Below are 22,145 nucleotides of genomic sequence, written 5' to 3'. Positions count from 1 at the left end.
ACTATGCGTGCTGGGCCGACTTCAGGGGGAACTGGAAAGTCTCAGGAAAACCCCGGGAAAACCTCAGACAGAACAGTCGGCGGTAGGATTTGACCCCAACACCTCCCAGTCAAAAACGGGTGACTGACTATTCTATTCATGTATCAGTATGTGTGTCCGCCCTTGTTTCCTGTTTTGATGTCACTGCAATGTAGACATGCGGCACGGTGCTGTCCCGTGCACTCTTTTCCCCAAGCTGTACAACACTGCTTAAACCCCACCCAATGGTTGGAAAAATGATTTTCGCTCTGCGTGGAACTCGCCATTAGCCACACTATACGATGTTGTTGGAACTTATTCTTGGACGAAGGTAATTCTTTTCTGTAATTTTTACCGCTATGTAATCTACGAAGCTCGAATCTACGAATTTCGACGCGTATGACAAAATTCGACGGGTATGGCAAAAACACTGCATAATATACGAATTAACGGACACTGTCTATCTCTCTTCCTATGTTCCAGATCAATGCAGCCTTTGCAGAAAATACATCAAGCTGAAGATGAAAGTATACGACACCTATGTGGTACGATTTTATACTCGGCTTCCAGACATGCATTAGCATTAGTGGGCCTATTCATACAGAGGGCAACCACTGAGCCAAGGTCCTGTCATGAAACCAGGTTGAGGGCAAGGCAATTTCATAGCAGCAACAAATTATTGGAACATGTTTGCAAGGGGCGTTGATATCGCAGTGTTCTGTGTTTCAAATTCAGTACATCATTAATGGGCAAAAATAAGGCTACTTTCGTTTCCGACCCGTGTTTCGCTCCGACAGAGAACCCACCCAGTTTCAGACAGTCCTTCCCCTTTGGTATTACTTTCGCAGACACTACAGGGCCGCATTTACAAATGTTGCTGATGAGCTACATTTCGTTTCAAGTCTCGCCTTCCGTCGACACGCTATCGGTTTTCTTGTTTTACAGCAGGGCCTTGTAGGTCATTATTGGCTCAAGCAGGACCACTGCCTCATCTGTTATGGCGTATTAGTGTTCATGTTGCTACATTTGACAGCATACACCGAGTGGATATAGCTTGGGTATCCTTACTACGTGAAAGTTAACACGTGTCAAAGTCATCGAAAATGAAACACAATCGGCAATTCTGTCTTTCTCAGTTCAATAAGCTCCCATGGCGCAACGCGTGCTTCATTCAGCACTCTGATTTCTTGCAATCGTCCATTCTCAAACCCATGTAGTGCAATTCTAAACATTTTTAGGTTCAAAATATAGGACGATGGCTTGTCTTTAAGCCGCGGTTAGTAAAGTTATGCTCTGTACTCTTGCAATCAGACTCACTGCTGGAAGCAGTTCAGAAAAACTGAAGCCGAGTTCAACTAGGTAAAGAAGACTACCTTCTGTCGAGAGTAGCTTTGTGGGTTCCTCAGGAAAAAAACGAAAGCAGCGGAAGGACAGTCCCATTAAAAAATCTGAGCCTAAGTCACGGAGCGACCACACTGGCGGCACTGATGATGATAAATATTGAAAGCAACGGAATTTCATGACATAGGGACACATGCATGACTTTGTTAACCGTGTGTATTTCCAGCTGAATGAGGAACAGGAAAGAAACCACCTCGTGGAAATTCCTGGGAGACAGTTTCAGTCAATTGACTCAGAGAGAACCTCTGAGAGACTTAAGGGAAGAATAGTTGAATACCCTGGGGTCAACGAGTCCGACATCGTCTACGTATTTACGAGGTGAGTTCGAGGGAATAACACACGACGCAAGATGCCTCTCCTAGATCGCAGACCCCTTACAAGAAAATTCAATGCAAGTCGTTTCACGCCGAATGCAAGAGAATGTGTTTTAGCATAAACAGTTGCCCATTGTTCAACGTGCTTACTATCTAGGTTTTCACCAAAGCTATAGTTCTGTTTATATATTCTGCTGGTGTGCTGCTATAGTTCCGATCTTCAGTGCGAAAGTCAGCTAATGGTCATCAAAATGGCTCCATCGAAACTTAACGTGTGTCGTTTTCAGAAAGCTCCTCAGCAAGGAAGGTTCTAAACAGACTAGTTGGGGTAAGTATACAAGGCAGAGCAAGTAATAACCACACCTTAGCAGGGACAATATTGGGCCAATTATGTTACATGTAGGGCTTGGCGGCCTATAATACGGCGACATATTGGGCATCCCGACCTCCGACGCATGGTGCTATAGGCAGTGAGAACTAATAATTATTGCAACCAATTAACTATACAACAATTAATTATACAACCCAAGTTTTACACAGAAAATCCGCGGCAAGTTTTGCACTTTTTACTTTAAATGATTTTAAATTTAAAATTTTGAATATTTTTAAATTGTGCAAAATCTAACTCAATGCAATACTTGACGTGGATTTTCTATGTAAAACTCGGGTTGTAGAAAAAAAAACTAGATAGAAAGGAAGCAGACAGTGAGAACTAATTTATTTGAAAATCAACAACGCCATTTTGAAGAAACCACGCCAGTGCGGGCGACTGAGCCATGACGGTTGCAGAGGCAGGTAGCCACCTAGTTGCAAGGCGTCACACCAGATGGTGCCAGCATCGTCGCTCTATGCGAGAAAGACAAAACAACAAAGTACTAGCGGCACGTAAAAATGGCAGCACTGCTCAACAAGTCTAGGCATGCGAGGGAAAAGGCCTAACCACAGCGTCACCGCACAACACTACGCGGCTAACACAAGGCGGGAACCACTAGCCACACGACTGTAAACGAGAGTCAACAGGCTTGGTACTGGACACAGCTAAACAAGTCTAAACATGCGCGTAAGGCGAGAAAAGCCTTAACACGAGCACGTTAAAAGAACTCTCAAACATCGGTAAATCACTGACCTTTTTCCCCTGCGGCGATGATGAGAGAGCCATCCATCCGAGAGCCAGGCAGAAACTGAGCGGGCGCGGCGACTGCGGAGCAACCGAGCGAACGTCTCCTCTCCGCGAGAGCCAACGAGCAACTGACTGGGACGCCGCGCCGCGGCAGCTACGCATACCCGCGCGACCTTAGCGCCCTCCGCGGTGACCACCTACGAGAGGCTAAGAGCGAAGAGCATTCCTGCGCCCTCTTCTTGCGTTGCTCATTGGTCGTGACGTCATCCTATTGTCTCAGGGCTACACTGTTTTTTTTTCAGTAATACTACTCTGGACAAGGTCCACCTGAAACAATAGTGTCGCGGTATTACGTCTTGTCGCGTTGCTCATTGGTCGTGACGTCATCCTATTGTCTCAGGGCTACACTGTTTTTTTTTCAGTAATACTACTCTGGACAAGGTCCACCTGAAACAATAGTGTCGCGGTATTACGCGGTAACGTACGCGTGCCTTGAGCCACGCAGCTGCGTGGCTCAAGGACGCGTACGTTCTAGACGGAACCTGTTATTTATTGAATCACTAGCCCAAGATTATGTCCTTTATTCTACTATAACGATTGCATAGGGAACTGTTGCAGAAAAACACAATACATAAGAGGTGATTGTAGGAATTCCAAAGTCTAACTAAATTAGACTTGCAAAAGAAGAAAATATCCTAAAACGTAACTCCATCAATGGCTAAGAAGAGGACTAGACACTCAACAAATCAACACAGAGTACGGGTAACAAGGAGCGCATAACTATGCGCCTACTCCATCCGACAGCCAAGCACGGAACTGAATCGTAATGCTTTTTCTCCTCTAAAAGTCATGCATCTGTCCCTCTTGCGGTTGATTTCTGAACTAATTTAATCGCAAAATTATTAAGAATAGCACTATTCCCATTCAGCCTAGCACTATCGACATCGTCAAGACTAGAATGTTCCTTGTCAAAAAGAAAAAAATACAAAGCGTCAACAAAGGAAAGCATGCATGTCGGGGCATATCAGGACAAATCGCACAACTGCCGGGCAACAGAGGAAAGCAAACACAGAAAAACACTTGAACAGAGTGAACACTCACCACCATCGGACACGTACACTACATTCCCTCATTGTAAATCCGTTCGACACAAAATGCACGATTCAGCAGTGATGAACAACACATCGGCACCCCATCTGAAGCAGACAGAACCCCACCGAAGCTACGCCCTTCCACTAACGGCCAACGAATTGCTAGGAACATAATTAATGCGTCCACACCCGTCAGTGTCGAAGAGTGAATCCCTGCACCCCCTGCAGGCTATGCTCATTGGTCGTGACGTCATCCTATTGTCTCAGGCCTACACTGTTTTTTTTTCACTAATGCTCCTCTGAACGGGGTCCACGTGAAGCAATAGTGCTGCGGTATACGTCATCATGCAGCTGCGTGGCTCGAGGACGCGTACGCTCTAGACAGGGGACCTGTTATTTATTGAATCACTATCCCAATTTCCTTTATTCTACCATAATGATTGCATTGGGATCTATCGCAGAAAAACACCATACATGAGAGGTGATTGTAGGAATTAAGCATTTCATTACCAAAGTCTTACTAAATTAGACTTGCAAAAGAACAAAATATCCTAACACCTACAATGGCTACATACAATGAGCTAATCGAGACATGTCCATCCTTTCCGAGAGCCAGGCAGCTAACTGAATAATGTCGCTTTGTTCCTCGACTGGATAAAGCCATGCACCTGTCCCCCGTCTGGTTACTCTCTGAACTAAATGAATCGCAAAATTATTTAGGATAGCACTACTCCCATTCAAGACAGCACTATCGACATGGTCAAGAATGTTCGTTCTGAAAAAAACTACATGTAGAAGGAAAACATGACAGAACAGGTCAGGGCATGTCAGCGCATGTTTGTCAAACAACAAGGGGGGGGAAGCAAAGAGAAACACTTGAACAAAGAAGAAAACCAGCATCAAAGTATTTCTAAGCACACGGACTCCTCTTATTCAAAAACAGTGCTGATCATAAATCCGTCCAGGACAACACACACCATTTTTCGATTGCTACACTTTTTTCCAGTAACGGTCAATGCATTGCTACAGACTGCATGACATCATCACATCCTGCCTGAAGAAGACAGTGGCAAAGACAAACACTCCTATTCTTTATTGAATCGCAAGGTTATTTCCTTTGTCCGACTGTTAAACGTTCATTTTCACAACAAAATTCAACACAAAAAAAACACCATGCATATTAGCGATTTTCACCCCCAAAGGCTCATCATGGTCATTAGAATCACAACACCAGTAAACTACCACTGCCCTTTTAAAATAATAAGTGAGACCACTCAATATCATAACCAGGTTTGTGTAATACATGACCCTTTCTATGGTCACACATTCGTTGTCTGAGGCTACACCTGCGAGCAAAAAGGCGCGAAAGCCGGGGGCAAAGTCCTATTCGCGCTCGACGGAGGACTAGACACAACGCCTTTACGGGAACATGATTGCATTCCCACCATATTAATGATCATTTCATTGCAGTTTAGAAAAACTACAACAAAACTATAATTTTAGGAGCCTATTAAAATTCTACTTTCTATGGAAACTATAATTGGCCTATTAGGTGCATCGCTATTAATGAAGCACTCCAATTTTTTCTCTCTTCCCATTTCAGCCTTGTCATGCAGTGAAACAGACTCACATCCAAAATAATTAATTTACACTGAGGGTGCCGTGCTTCAGGAATTCCTATCCTGCGCTCAGATGCAAGCGTTTCTGCACGAATACCTATAACAGCTTACTACTTCAACATACCGAGCTCCTAACAACATCTAACAAACAAGCAGAGAAACGCACTACTCAGCTTTAGCATGCGACTTTCTTCTGCGCAAAAGCAGTGATTTGAGGAAAGAGCAGCAAAAATTGCGCACACTTGTGCTTGGCTTCAAAAACTGAAGCATATGCTAATAAACTAAAAAAAAGACACTCATGTCTGGTATCAGATAATTCTTGCATAATGCTACATACACAGCCTCATTGTCCCTTCGTAAAGAAAGCACAGGACGAGGGCACACAAATTCCTTTAAGCGGGAAGGGAAAAGGCTTAAGACGGAGTGCTCAGGAATAATAGCAGAGTCACCGGACATCGCTAAGCGGCTAACACAATATAACAAGATCATAGCGGCGGGTAAAATTGCAACACTGCTAAAGAAGCCCCAACATGCCATGATGACGTCGTAAACCAGGAAAAAAAGCACGCCCGCACACACAGCAGCTCAGGAATGCACAAGGAGTGGTGCTTTATTGGAATTTCTCCTCCACGCTCACATACCAGCATTTCTGCGCAAATACTTACTGCATACAGCTTACTCCATCAACATACCAAGCAAAGTGAGTACTGACACTCAAAAACATATAACAAAAAACAAATTTCCTCTGCGAGCGGCTTTCTCCTGCTCTACCTAGATGCTTACTTTTTCCCCTACCTACATCTATATTCTGAGTAAAAGCAGTGAAAGAAGAAAAAAAATGCGAACATTTACACGCATTTGTGTCCCAATAGCTGTAACTGCAAGAAACCGTAGCGCACGCTATTAAACTGAGAGACACCCATTTCTGCCACCAGATAATTCCTGCATAATGCCACATACCCAGTCGCATTACCCTTGTGTAAAGAAAGCACAGGACAGGGATACACAAATTTCCTTAAGTGAGCAGGGAAAAAGCTTAGGTCGAACCGCTCAGGAATATTCGGAGAATCCCCGCTTATTGCTACGCGGCTAGCACAACATGACAGCAAAAAGATATTAGTGAAGGGTAAATATTGCAACACTACTGAACAAGTTCAGACATGCGACATCGCATACAAAATACTGCTCATCGGGAAAAGGGCTTAAGCCTGCGACCGAAAATCATAGAGCATACGGAACTTCATTTTTCTATTTCGCGTAAACTAAACGCGGTCTGCTTGGAAAATGACGCACAAATTTTCTTAGGGAGCAGAGAAACATAGGACTTTTTACTCCGTGCTCAGATACCAGCATTTCTGCTCAAAAAACCATGACTGCAAAATTAAGCACTGCTTACTTCATCAAGATATCGAACACCCAACAAAATCAAACAAACAACCCCACTTCCACTGATAGAACAATATTCAGCTTTTACCAGGAGGCTTTCTTCTGCGTAAACGTAGAGAAAATAAGAAAAGAGCAGCAAAAAATTACACGCACTTCTGCTCGCATAGCTAGAGAAAAGAGAACAAAATAAAATAACGAGGCACAGGCTAATAAACTGTGACAAAGACATTCATTTCTGCTATCAGATAATTATTGCATAATGCTAAATACTCATTTGCATTGTCCCTGCGTGAAGAAAGCACAGAAAAAGGACACACGATTTATCTTAAGCGAGCAGGGAAAGTCACTTCTACTCCGACAGCTTAATACCATAAAGTCAGTCACAGACAGATACATACTAACAAAACTCCAACAACAGGACCGGCGTCGGGCATTCATAAAATACCCTGCCCAAAACAGACTTCACCAGGTTCGCGAGGCAATTCCATTAAAAACGCTCGTCCTATCCTAGATATCCTAGATATAGCAATGCAAACGCGACTGCCCTTATTTTTTAAACAACTATTTCACGCGATAGTACATAAATGTATCACTCGTGTCGCACGAAAAGGCAAACAGATAGCACTTACTTATCAAGTGGGGTCCCAGCACACAGACACACAGACACACACTCACATTTTCACACTCACAAACACAGTCTATTTTCACAACCACATAAATCCATATTATTCCTCAGGTCCTAATAATGATCCTGTCATCAATCCTATCAATAATCATCCTACCATCGTCAAAAGAAGGCACATATATATATGCGAACGCAAAACAATAGGTCTTCGTTCCAGGTGTAATAGGATATCGTCACTCGGCCGGCGCGAACCAAAAAAAAGAAAGGAATGCATGTTCGCTATACATCCACGAAGAAAACGGTGCCGTGCTTCTGCGCAGCGATCATTATACAGGAGTGAATTCACTTCGTTTTCCTTTCATTTTCTTGCACTCATATATTTTGCAAGAATACTATAGAGTAGAACGTGTAAATGTGAACATCATTCGCTACACACTGTAGCTCTCATCATTTTTAAACTAAACCACTTAACATGTGTTCATAGGCTTTCACTAAATAGGTGAGCCAATAATGACTCTAAATAAAATCAAATCAAATAATCATTCACCATCGCTGGCTGCAAGTTTGGGTACCCAACAGAGCAGTGCGCTCCCATCAACGCGCCTTGGACTGGCCTTACACACACACACACACACACCCGAAGCCTTTTTGAATACATTCTGCTGTCGCCGGAATATAATATTTATTGCGAGGGTACTACAATGTCAGCTCTGTTGCTGTTTAAGTGATAAAACAGTGCGCTCACTCGAGAGCGAGAACGGGCCCGCGCGCGGCTCGCGTGGGGCGCGGTTCGGGCGCACTGTTTTATCTCTTAAGGCAGCACAGAAGTCATTTTTAACACCCAATTTTCCGCCCAGTTAATTAACACACCAGTTAAGTTAACACCCAGTTTAGTTAACACCCAGTCCCCGCGCCCTCTCAGTTTCTGAGTGGCTCTCGGATAGAGCAGTCGCACCGTCGCCGCAGGAGAAAAAGGTGAGTGATTTACCGACGTTTGCTTGTTTTTTTACCATGCTCGTGTTAAGCCTTTTCTCGCTGTACGCACATGTTTAGACTTGTTTAGTGTAGTGTTGTGTGGTGACGCTGTGGTTAGGCCTTTTCTCTTGCATGCCTAGACTTGTTGAGCAGTGCTGCCATTTTTACTTGCCGCTAGTACTTTGTTGTTCTCTGTCTTTCTCGCAGAGAGCTACGATGCTGGCACCATCTGGTGTGTTGCCTCTGCAACCGTCGTGCCCCAGTCGCCCGCACCGGCGTGATTTCTTCAAGATGGTGTCGTTGATTTTCAAATAACTTTTTTCCCACTGTCTGCTTCCTTTCTATATAGTTTTTTTTCTACAACCCAAGTTATACATATAAAATCCACGTCAAGTATTGCATTGAGTTAGATTTTGCACAATTTAAAAGTTTAAAAAATTTAAGTAAAAAATATTTTAATATAATTGAAAGTAAAAAGTGCAATACTTGCCATGGATTTTCTGTGTAAAGCTTGGGTTGTATAATTACTACTGCAATGTTCCCTCCCCCACATTCCTGCCCCACTCGGCCGGGTTTGAACCAGATCTTGGGCTCAGCCAGTCAACACGTTAGCCTCTGAGCTACCGAGGTGGTCAGCCCAATACTGAAATTCCGAAATTGGCGCTGATGCTCAAACTGTATAGGCTCACACGTTGTCTGTAACTAATTTGAACGGTTGTTGAAAAGGGGTCGAAGCCACATCGCATATTGTGGTCTATGGAGGGTCAGACCATTTGGGATGCTCAGTGGCGGATTTCCAAACCAGCCCATATCGCCGCGGACTCCAGTTCACGCGGCGTCACCGGCGTATAGCGGCCGCAGAACGCCATGAAATGACATTGCGGCCGCTTCTATTGTGTTCAGAGCGTGTTACTGGACGGATGATGAGCGAAAGGTGATCTGTTTAGGTGCCTCTGGTTGATGATAAGGCATGTAGAAGCTTTTATGCGTCTTGCTTTTGGGAACATGATATAGTCGATTGAAGGGACGAGCCTGTAAGGGGGAGAGAACGCCTTTACTGGTCGAAGGCCGAACGTAGGAAAAGGAACTGCAGTCACGTCTCGCGCCTCTGTGGCGCAAACTAAGCGGAGAGGTTCGCGCGAGCGGGGGAATCAAACGTTCGCATAGGACGCAATGTCTTTGGGTATTTCAACGCGGTCAAGCAGTGAACTTTTTTCCCCGCTTTCCATGCTGCTCTAAAGGGGCAGTAAAACAAGGTGTGCATTTCTCTGCATTATATCAGCGCAACTTATGCAGTGAAAGCTCGCTGTACTTATTATCGCTGAAATCCGAAAGGCGCTTGGATGTGGATGACATATTCAATGCACTCTGTCGCTTTTTAGCTCCACCCTGTGATCTCACTTGACGTCATTTTGACTTGGGGCTTTCCTCACCAATTATGAATGAATGAATTTTATTCCCACTTTAAGTCGTGGTTGGAGCCTTGAAAAAAAAAGTCGCAGTAACGACTTGACGGGTTCACAGCTCCCGTACAAAATGACATTGGTTAAGCGAGACGAAAAGCATCCGTGGAAGGTAAACTATAAATGCATGCAATATGAATATCTTTCTTTGACACTGTCAAAATGAATCAATAGGGGCTCGTTCAAGATGCAAGGCAATATATATGAACACTCTGTTCACCATATCTGATTCTCATCGGGGGATATGCCGAAACCTCTTGGCGCGATTATTATAAGAATAACTATGCTCTTTGAGGTCAATTAGTGATAAGATATTATCTAAGGACGTTTTATGAGCAGTACGGTAATAACACAAAAGTTTATATCGATACGGGTTATTAACAATAATCAGCGAGTACCGTTCAAACAAACCAGTTGTGGTGTGGTTATATGGTGGACGATCCAAAGTTCGGGGGAATTTATTTTGCAACACAAGCAACCTATGTAGGTTGGACATTTTCGTTGTTCCCATACCAAGAAGCAGTAGTTAAAATGTGTGTACAATAATGAGTTTTAAAGTAGCATAACTCGTTTGGTTAGATGCTTACGATATCTATACAGAAAACCAAAGAATCGCGATGCCTTGGAATGCACGTCATCAATGACCAAGAAAGTAGTAGTGTAGAAGAAAAAGTTACACCGAGAGTTTTGCATTTCCTACTATGTCGGCAACTGTGTTATCTATTTTAAGATTTACTGAGGGCTGAACTTGTTTTTGCGTTGAAGAAAACCGCCTTAGTTCTACTGGCGTTAGTGTTCAAACAGTTAGGATCAGCCAAATACTTTACCCGTTCCAGTACCTCATTTGCATGTGTGACTATCCCGTCAGGGTCTGAACCGTGAAAAAAGATGCTCGCATCGTCGGCATGTATGATAAACTATATGGTATGATAAACACTAAAGAGCAAAGGACCAAATAAGCTACCTTGCGCTGCAGTGCAGAAGAGTAGCCATTAATGACAACCTTCTGATGCCTATTATCTAAATATGACGAGGACAGCGAAAGTGTCGGGCCCCGGATTCCACAACGCGACAGTTTTAGTAATAGTATCCTGTGTGAAAACGAATCAAATGCTTTGCTGAAATCAATAAAAATTCCCAGAGTAATGAGTTTCTTTTCAGTGTTTTATTAGTACGGTTCCTTCTGTATTAGTACTGTTGTACTAAAACAGCCAGCTCAGTCGATCTGTTCTTTCGGAAACCGAACTGCCATTATAATCAAGGGTTCCACGAATGATTTTACTTCACTTACGGAAATTGACTAGATGAATGTTAATGATATTACATTCAAGCCCTAAACGGTTCAAACATCAAACTGGAAAAGAAATGCATTCAATTTAGCTATCACACTTGCACCACGTTTTCTAGCACGCAGAACACCGCAAGCGCGAATGAATATACGGCGCTACAGTTCCCGAATCTCAGGTAAGCGATGGGTCGTCGTCTTGGTCACCTTCGAATGGTTCGGACGACTGGGCTGACGTACTTTGGATTGAACCACGCGGCATCGCGTCACCATCTCGTGTGGCTCAGTGGTTAGTGTGCTGCCCATGTGACGTTGTATCTGAGAGGTACCGGGTGGGAATCGCGCCAGCCCAACTATTGACGTTCGCCTCGGCATTGGGCGCTTAGTATTGTTTAGTCGAGCCGGAGATGTCAGAGATGTCATGACGCTGAATTTGAGAACGACGGAGGGCGAAATGTACTTCTACAGAAGCAAACGGACCAATCCGCCTCACAGCTGATAATGAAGTCTGTTTATTGGCTGGAAATTTTAAACGTCACGTCCCTCCATAGCGTAGAACTCATCCCGGACTGCAAAAGACCACGTAGTCTGGAGTAGTAGTCTGGAGTAGAGGCAAAAGTCCACGTAGTGGTGGAGAGAAGCGTGCGGGTTACTCATGTTTGAAAGCATTTATATATGTCACTGAGCAGGCAGGAGCTGCTTGGGTATACTGCTTGTACGCGGTGGCCTTGGGAGAGAGAAATGTTTGGGATCACCTCTCAACCTTCCTGTTTCGGATTAATTCCATCCTAATAGAAATAGAATAAAATGAAAGTATGAAATACAGATAGCAACTATTTCACTGACCTCTCGCACTACTCCGTTACTTGAAGGTGTGGCGGCATATCCAGCGCCATCACATCAAGGCGCGAATAATAAATAGCCTTGTCTCGCTCAGCCCGAGCTCTCGCTCTGACCTGGCCTGGTCTCGATAGTGTTCAGTAGCACTACAAAGGTGCTAGTGGCCATCTTCAAGTTCGTTCAGTTCCTAATTTCAATTTGAAATGCAAAAATGTTGCCTACACTCTAAACCCAGTGACGGATAGCTGCCGTGTGATCAACTGGCACATTTTTATTAAAAAAAGGTGCCAGATGTCTTCAAGGGGCACGCGGTGCCTGCGAGAGCTGCGGGTGCCATATGCTCCCTGAAGCAACCGGTACGACATCCCTGCTGACGCCAGGAGCCACAGTGTACCGGACGTATCGAAGGGTTACTTGTACCCCCTAATACGCGAAACACATTGCGCCTCTCGAGTTCCCTAACAGAAAAATGACCTCCACGCTTCGCAAAAAAAGAAAAAGCAGAAAATGCTCCAAGCACATCGAACATGAAACACCAAATTTTATTGGCTTGCACATACCTTTAAATTGCATCCAGTACATAATCCTTTGCCGAATGGAAAGCATACACGGTTCACTAATCCCAACACACACATATGGAGCACACGTTGCACGGGCACACAACCCATCCGATGATCCGATGCACCAGGCAGTCCTCCAAATGCCGAACACACAATCCTCGAAACTTCGAACACGGAACACGACAGTTCCTCAAACGAAATGACCGAGGAACAATTGTCCAACAAGTGGCAACAGACACCAATTCCATGTGAGAAGCAGTTGCAATCTTGAACGCGTATGTGTGACCGTTGAGACAGGAAACAACCTGTAAAGACACCGAAGTGAATATTACGCTGGTATTGTTCCAACGTTAATGCTGGAATAGTATTCCATTTTGTAACTCACCTCCTCGTAATCGATACAGTCCCACGGTCACCTATAACGAAAGGAAAGAAGGTTAGCTTTGCTCAATTGGTAGAGCCCTGGACCGGTAATCCAGAAGATGTGGGTTCGATCCCTACAGCTGGCTAACCTTTTCAGTGACTTTCATCTTTCGTCGTTGATTTCTTAGGCAATTTGAGGCTTTGTTTGTATATGTCCTTTCTGTGTTGTTCCAGCCTCAGAACATCAGTTTATCTGTTGTTCAACAGGTGCCCCTTGCATCGATTTCCGTCGTATGAATGTGTGTATCGGTGAGCAAAAATGTAAGAGTGAAAGGAGGATGAGTGCGAGAGAGTGGCTGGTTTGTCGTCTCTTCAGATGACGCACCCCGAAAGTCGCTGGAGAGGCGTGTTAGCTTAGCTCAATTGGTAGAGCCCTGGACCGGTAATCCCGAAGATGTGGGTTCGATCCCTACAGCTGGCTAACTTTTTCAGTGACTTTCATCTTTCGCCGTTGATTTCTTAGGCAATTTGAGGCTTTGTTTGTATCTGTCCCTTCTATGTTGTTCCAGCCTCAGAACATCAGTTTATCTCTTGTTCAACAGGTGCCGCTGGCGTCGATTTCCGTCGTATGAATATGTGTATCAGTGAGCAAAAATGTAAGAGTGAAAGGAGGATGAGTGAGAGAGAGTGGCTGGTTTGTCGTCCCTTCAGATGACGCACCCCGAAAGTCGCTGGAGAGGCGTGTTAGCTTAGCTCAATAGGGTGAAACGCCTCGGCCAGGTGGCGTGCAAGTTCACTGCGTACAGCGCCACTCGCGGTGGCGGAGTAATTACCGTCTCGCGCCAGCCAGGCCATAGGCGCAGCTGTTTCCAGCGAAAGCAAGTGAACGGCTACTTCTGCGTTGTGCCGCCGTGCTTTCCTAGCTATGGCAATGTTGCGTCTATTTTGTGGATTCGGCAAGGTGGGGAACGTAGAAGCATACTTCACAGGAGCGTTATTTTGAAGATGGTGCGCGATGTTTGGTAGAATATCTAGAGCTGTGTACTGGACAGGTATCACTAAGGAATCAACATTGCTACTACACTCAAATCCAAGTCCAGTTATATGTTCTCAACCTGTCCAGGGGTGTTTTGTTTGTGTACAGTCCGAAGGAGACACAGACTGTGGTAGTCACTCGGGATGACTCGTTTCTTTCAGAATTAATCCCAAAGCTAGACTATTTTTACTTTACATATCTCCTCAATGAGCTCAGTGAGACCGAATAAACTTGTGGCTTATATTATTTGAATATCAACATTTGCTTTATTCTGTAGCAATGTTCTAACAATTGAATAAATGATGCTCAAATGGAAGCCAAAGGTGCGTTACTGACTTCAGTGGTTAAAAGGACAGTCTCGTGCCAACACTGTTGTTTCAAAGCCCCACTGAAATTACGTTCCATAGGGTTTAGAGACATATTCACTGCACTGGGACACATTTTTTGGACTGGAGTGCACGAGTTGATGATAGGACGCTCAGGACTTGTCCTCGCTACAAAAGCTATGCCGCTCCGGGGTTTTCACTGTCAGAACGAAAGACAGGAAGTCGCCCGTGTGGATGAAGTTTGGTGACAGCTTTTTTTGTTGGCCTTTTTCTTTTCTTTTTGTGGTCGTAATACCCTCTACTACAAAAAAATATTTTCTCCTGTATACGAAAAAACACCCTCGAGATTTTTTAGTATGTTGTAGAGCAAGGCTCGTTCTATAAAACTGCGTTGGTTTCAGCCGTATCCTCCAACCTCTTCATTGCGTGTTTTACGCTCGATTGTAGCGAATTTTGGAAAAATCGCATACTTCCTCTTTTTTTCCTACAATGACTGTGAAAGTTACGTGTCTGGCGATTTTTCCTGTTGAAGTATTCCTTGGGGCCTTGGCAGGAAAAAAATATTCATTAAAGTTTAATGGTTTGATTGTCCACAAAAAAATCGCGAAGTAGGAGGAAAATTGCGAAACTTCCGGCCTTTGTATCCCTGCACCGATTACAGCACGACAACCGGGATTTGGATGCTGTGTAGAGCATAGTTTCCTCTATCCGCAAAAGAAAACCACACAGTTCTAGGTGCTTTCTATGAGCCGCACCTGCCGTTCACGCCAGGCACGGTTTTCGCCAGCGCTGCGAACTTTACTCGTGTCTAGCACCCGCCACATTGAGATTTGGGAAGAAATGTTTCGTGGTGTGTCGTTTTGCACTATTAGCGACTGCTAAAAAATTTTTTCGTAAAAATTCGGGATCGTTTTGTGGGGGCCGACCAGGTCAGCTGGATCATTTCGCGTGGAATCGTCCAGCAGCACACTCCGGCATACACGGGACGGTAGTTTTCGCCTTCCGTCGACAGGGGAGAAATTGGCGCTGGCGTCGTTCCGCTAAACTCCAGGCGCGCGCCCCTATTGGTAGAGCCCTGGACCGGTAATCCAGAAGATGTGGGTTCGATCCCTACAGCTGGTTAACCTTTTCAGTGACTTTCATCTTTCGTCGTTGATTTCTTAGGCAATTTGAGGCTTTGTATCTGTCCCTTCTATGTTGTTCCAGTCTCAGAACATCATTTATCTCTTGTTCAACAGGTGCCGCTTGCGTCGATTTCCGTCGTATGAATGTGTATCAGTGAGCAAAAATGTAATAGTGAAAGGATGAGTGAGAGAGTGGCTGGTTTGTCGTCCCTTCAGATGACGCACCCCGAAAGTCGCTGGAGAGGCGTGTTAGCTTAGCTCAATTGGTAGAGCCCTGGACCGGTAATCCAGAAGATGTGGGTTCGATCCCTACAGCTGGCTAACCTTTTCAGTGACTTTCATCTTTCGACTATTAACCTCGCTTGTAATGTACATCGTCGCTTCACCGATGCAGTCGATCCTCTCCTGCCGCCATTTGCAATGCGTCCACCGTCTGCAACAGAATGTACTTCGATTGTCAAACACGAGTGAAACGCAGGTGTCGTACGATGCATCACAGCTAGGTTGACTTACCCTGAAAAAACATTAGACCTGTACTTAAAAAGCAAGGTGTCATCCTTCTCAAAAGCGAGGTTGCAACGCAGACAGCGGGCGGGAAGGAACGTACTGCGGGAGAATACGTTGTGCCATGTCACTCCTCACCGGAGGAGCGTGGGGCAACGTAGTACGCTCCATCGAAGTCACGCATATTCAGCCGGCACACGCATTATTCAACAAGCACACCAGTACGAGGTTCAGGTGACGGCTTTGTACCTGCTGAAATTTGGCGATGAGGTTCGCTGGGCTTGCTATTTGATTACCGTTACCGCTGTTTCCAGACGGTTACGGCTGTGTACCCGCTGCACTTTCTGAGGGAGCTTTTTTAACTGGCACATGTCCGTCACAGGATTTAGACTGTAGAGCTTGCAGAGTCTGTCTGGGTCAGGCAAGGTGTGTCTAGCGAAGTGAATTGCTGGCGGAACTGCAACGGCTGTCTCTGCCGGGCCGTTCTAGTACAGAAATATGTGATTCTTCGATTGTGGTCGATAGAGTATCATGATATCTTCATTGTGTCCTTCATTGTTTAAGTGTGCTGACTTGTTTCAGACTGGTACGAAGATAAAACAGGACCCTGTGGAGGACGTTTGCTGCCCAACATCTACTACGACCCTCCCTTTTCCTACCTAGCTGTTACACATTGTATGTGGTCCAACACCCTGGTCAGGTACGTCTTTTATGCGGGAATACGCATATTCAGTGGAGTATACACTAAGTACACACTATACACATAAGAGGACATGCGTAGAAAAGCTTGCCCATGGGGTCCATGACGACGAAGCATGACCTTATAGGTAGTGATGAGTGCGGGCACGAAAGTTCGTACCCGCACACGTACCGCAACCGCACAACCCGCATCCGTACCCGAACATCCCGACGCCTATCCGCATACCAGCCGATATACCCGCAGCCCAATGCGTACTCATATATGAATTATATGCCACATGATCGTGACGGCACGAAATGAGTTATTGATACTGAGGACAATGTCCTTCCTTTAGCGAGCCATTTTTCCAACGCGTACGCTGTGGCCACTGCGGACATGGTTGCCAGCTTACTCATGCGAAGTGTACCAGTCTTGGTGTCGAAAGATAGCCGAAGTTAGCCCTATGTGGCAAACAATAACAACAACTTTATTTTGAGATGACGAATTGGATGTGGAACGTCTTGTAAAGTATTTTGGGCCAAATGTTCGAATGAATCGGGTCATACACCCCAATCCAACGGGTTGGTTCTGCGCCTGCTGGTACTGCGGGTATACCTCCGTAATCCGCTGAGGCAGTGCGAGTCTACCGGCACCTTGCCCGCAACCCGCGATGACACGGAATTGTGTACTCGAAAATAACAAACTTGCGCGGGTACCCGCGGCTATCCGCGGGTTTACCCGCACTGCAGTCATCTTTCCTTATAAGCACAACGACAAGGACGCGACGTAACAACACAACGCCAGCCTGTGTTGTGTAGTTACATACATCATTGTACTTGTTACAAAGTTGTTGTTGTGTTTCGTTGTAAAAAACTGTTTTCTCAACGCAATGCGGGCGACAAGAATACGTATCCGTAACGCATGCATTGCCGTCAGCAAAGATATTTCATCTTTGAACTCCAATTGGCCATGCAATGGGAGCACGAACTGCTTCTTGAATAGGTTCATTGATTTTCAGTCCAATGTGTGGCAAAAGCACAACTGATCGAAAATTTGATCCAATTGAAAATTTTCTAATTGGACCCTTTACTTTTTTTCGACTGGGACGATTATCCGAACTGTACTACCAGCATGCTCTGGTATGATGCACCTCCTTAATTTCATCACAAGGAATATAGCGTTTTTGAAACACAGCTGTTACACCCTTGTCTTGTGGCTTACACAGTGCGACTTCCGGTATACACTTCCTTAAAACTTTTCTTTTTTGGCAAGGTAAGACGTCCTGTAATAATGCGGTTCCCAATGTTTCGCTCTACTTGGAGTTCGTCAGCCTGGCGCTGCGCCAGGCTAACGAGCTCCAAGTAGAGCGAAACAGCTGTCCCTGGCTGGGAGTGCACGATCAAATTGTAAACATATGCTCAACGTGCAGCTACAGAGCTTCGGCTATTTTTTGCTATATATATATATATATATATATAAGTGAAATAATAAGACTTGGACTACAGATTACACGAACGTTAACAAAAACTAATTTATTTAATGGGCAATTTAACACATAGATTAAAAAAAGAATGGTCGACGTTTCGACAGACAAAAAGTCTCTCTCTCTCTTCTGTCCTGACTCTTTTTGTCTCTTTTAGTCTCTTTTTGTCCTGATGAAGACAGTGCCACTGTCGAAACGTCGACCATTCTTTTTTTAATCTATGTGTCACATTGCCCATTAAATAAATTAGTTTTTGTTAACGTTCCTGTAATCTGTAGTCCAAGTCTTATTATTTCACTTTTATTCAACTTCATAGCCGTCTGATATATTAACCTATTTGTTCTATATATATATATGCAATACGCTACAAAATTTAGGTTCGAACGACCAGGATGTTGAATATAGATAGGGGAGAAAAGACACCAGAGACTGACGTAGGGAGTAGGGGAAAGTTATTTATTAAGCTGGCATTTAAACTAAGGGTCTGGGGAAGTCTACGTTTCGGCGGAAGCTCCGCCTTCTTCGGGACTGAGAGGAAAATCTCTGTACAAGGTCTTTTAAAAGGTTACAAAAGTGTCGTCACAGTTGGTACAATTCCACTGCGAGGCAGTCGTTAGTGAGTCATGTTCTGGAAGATTCCGGAAGGTTCCTGGGTCATCGGCCGGGGAGATTACGTGCCAGAGCCTTGGGTCGCGCTCGTTGAAAACCTGTTGTCCGGGGTGTTCTTAGAGTCATTGTGTCCAGCTGTAAAGAAAAGAAGAAAAGAGGCAGCGGGCACTCCGAGGACATACAGAAAAAAAGTTATCCGGATATGCTTCTTACAGTTGATAGCACTCCTTTATCCTCATTTATTACAGATTGGAATTTGTAGATCAAGTACCATTCGCGTTGCTCTCTGCAGCGATCGGATGTGAAATTTGACTCTAAAATAAAAAGTGCGACGTTATTAATGGAATGACCGGGTCGACTAAAATGGCGAGAAACCGGGAGGCTACCTTTTTTCGAAACATCTGATCGGTGGTTATTGAATCGAATCCTAAATGAATTTTTACTTTGACCTACATATTGCGCGGAGCATGTTGTACATTGAATGATATAAATAATGTTACTGGAGTTACAGTCAAAGTCGCCATTGATTTTAAGGGAGAAGTTGGAGTTTGTACTCTTGACCGCTGCCGTGCTTTGCATTGATTTGCATATTTGGCATCTTTTACCATTGCATGGATGGCATCCCGCCGTAGGTGTTAATGGTTTGGGAACTTTGGAGTTGACTAGTCTATCTTGGAGGTTGCGGGCACGTCTGTAGGTAACTCGTGGCTTCTCGGCAAATATTTGTCGTGTCCGTTCAGATTGCAGAAGGATGCTATGTTTGCGGTGGAGGATACTGTTAATATTACCCGCGCCTGCACCAAAGGTAAGAACAAGGTTTACGCGATCGCCCTTGGGTTCGTCGTTGCGTTTACCGAATAAGTTCCTCCGGTCTGCTTGTCGTGCTTTGGACAGGGCGTCTCTTACTAGACTGGTTGGAAAATTACGATTAACGAAGGTCTGCTCTAATTCCGCGAGGTTTTTGTTTAGAACATCGTCGTCCGAGCAGATCCTCCTGTATCGGAGTGCCTGGCTATAAGGAATGGCGAGTTTAGTATGGCGCGGGTGGCAACTGTTAAAGGAAAGATACTGCTGAGCATCAGTTGGCTTTCGGTACAGGTCAGTGGAAAAACCCTTCCGGTTAAGGTTACTTTTACATCTAGGAAATTAACAGTCGTTGCCGAGAAGGAGTGGGTGAACTTCATTGCGGGGTGTACCAGGTTGAAATCGCGAATGAATCCTGTGAGATCTTCTTCGGAGTGTGGCCAAAGCATGAATATGTCGTCCAAGAAGCGTTTGTATAGACTAGGTTTTTTGTCGCGCACGGCTAGAAATTTTTCCTCTAGTGCACCCATGAAAATATTTGCGTACGTTGGTGCCATCTTGGTTCCCATAGCTGTGCCATTTATTTGTAGATAGTGGCGGCCGTCAAATTCGAAGTTATTATTTTTGAGGATCAAGTTGAGTAGAGTTGGTAATACAGATGGGTCAACCGCGCGATCGGAGTACTTCAGATACGCCGCCTCCGCTGCTAGCACGCCATCCTCATGTGGGATGTTAGTGTAAAGGGAGGTAACGTCTAGCGTTACAAGCAAGCTTGCATTGGGTGGTTCACATTTGCTAAGTATTTCGAGGAAATGGTTGGTGTCCTTAATATATGAGGGTAATCGGGGAGGTATATCTTTATGGAGGTGGTCAACGAAGCTAGAAATTTTCTCCGTGGCGGTGCCGATTGAGGAAACTATAGGTCGCCCTGGGTTTCCTGGTTTATGGATTTTCGGTAACATGTAGAACCTGCCTGGTTTAGGGTTTTGGGGGGCTAGAAATTCATATAGGCAGGAGTCGATTATTTCACGCGCTTTTAGGGATTTTAGGGTTTTGGTGATTTCGGCAGCTATCTTATCTGTTTTATCACTGTCAAGCGGCTCATAGAACGTGTTACAGCCCAGTTGTCGGAAGCCCTCGTTAAGGTAGTCCTGTTTGTCCATCACTACGATTGCCCCTCCCTTGACTGCCCTTTTGATAATGATATCGCCACAGTTCTGTAAGTCGGAGAGGCTGCGCTGCTCAGCTGCTGTTAAATTTGGTTTAGTTTTGCGGTTAGATGAATTGTTGTATGCGTCAAGTACATCCCTTTGAACAGCCTTGATGTACATATCCAGGGCTTTGTCGCGGTTGGCATCGGGTGTGAAATCAGAAGTTGGTTTAAAGGGATTCGGATTGGAGTTAGGTTTGTCGAAAAAATATTCTTTTAGGCGCATACGTCTTGCGAAATTGTCCAAGTCAAGATGGAGTTGGTATTCATTTAGTTTAGCGTTGTTGGGGCAGAATGACAGACCCCGATTCAAGTGAGAATTCTGAGTCGGTGAGGGTGCGGGATGACAAGTTCACAACGTTTTGTGATACAGTTACACGTTGTTGGACGGAAGAGGCCGCACCGTCCAATTCACCATCATGATCACGTTGAAGTTGGGGCAGTAATAATTGAGTAGAGGTGACCGGGTGTTTATTTACCGAGATACTTTCTGGAGGCGTTTCATTATTATCAGCTAAAATAGGTGAGCAGACTCCGTCCCTGGCAAGTTTTTTGTGTTTAGTTCTCGATACGAGCTGTTCACGGGACCTGCAAAATTTTGACAATTCTTCTTGATGGGCGTCGGATAATGTCACGACATTATCCGACGCCCATCGGGGTCTGTCATTCTGCCCCAAAAACGCTAAACTAAATGAATACCAACTCCATCTTGACTTGGACAATTTCGCAAGACGTATGCGCCTAAAAGAATATTTTTTCGACAAACCTAACTCCAATCCGAATCCCTTTAAACCAACTTCTGATTTCACACCCGATGCCAACCGCGACAAAGCCCTGGATATGTACATCAAGGCTGTTCAAAGGGATGTACTTGACGCATACAACAATTCATCTAACCGCAAAACTAAACCAAATTTAACAGCAGCTGAGCAGCGCAGCCTCTCCGACTTACAGAACTGTGGCGATATCATTATCAAAAGGGCAGTCAAGGGAGGGGCAATCGTAGTGATGGACAAACAGGACTACCTTAACGAGGGCTTCCGACAACTGGGCTGTAACACGTTCTATGAGCCGCTTGACAGTGATCCAACAGATAAGATAGCTGCCGAAATCACCAAAACCCTAAAATCCCTAAAAGCGCGTGAAATAATCGACTCCTGCCTATATGAATTTCTAGCCCCCCAAAACCCTAAACCAGGCAGGTTCTACATGTTACCGAAAATCCATAAACCAGGAAACCCAGGGCGACCTATAGTTTCCTCAATCGGCACCGCCACGGAGAAAATTTCTAGCTTCGTTGACCACCTCCT

At 44.8% G+C, this 22,145-nt stretch overlaps 1 protein-coding gene across 1 annotated transcript in view; it reads left to right on the top strand.

Annotated features, from left to right (window-relative positions):
- The first annotated feature begins 532 nt into the window (after positions 1-532).
- LOC135372733 (uncharacterized) overlaps positions 533-22,145 on the top strand; it is a 48,678-nt gene continuing 27,065 nt past the window's right edge. The window contains exons 1-4 of the mRNA XM_064606220.1: positions 533-563; positions 1,586-1,737; positions 2,021-2,061; positions 16,633-16,750. Coding sequence (XP_064462290.1) covers positions 540-563; positions 1,586-1,737; positions 2,021-2,061; positions 16,633-16,750 — 335 coding nt within the window. The 5' untranslated portion in view covers positions 533-539. The remainder of the gene's footprint in view (positions 564-1,585; positions 1,738-2,020; positions 2,062-16,632; positions 16,751-22,145) is intronic.

The sequence above is a fragment of the Ornithodoros turicata genome, unplaced genomic scaffold (assembly GCF_037126465.1).
Source record: "Ornithodoros turicata isolate Travis unplaced genomic scaffold, ASM3712646v1 Chromosome166, whole genome shotgun sequence".
Lineage (NCBI taxonomy): Eukaryota > Metazoa > Arthropoda > Arachnida > Ixodida > Argasidae > Ornithodoros > Ornithodoros turicata.
Note: the sequence above shows the minus strand (reverse complement) of the source record. Positions and strands in the feature narration are given on the sequence as shown.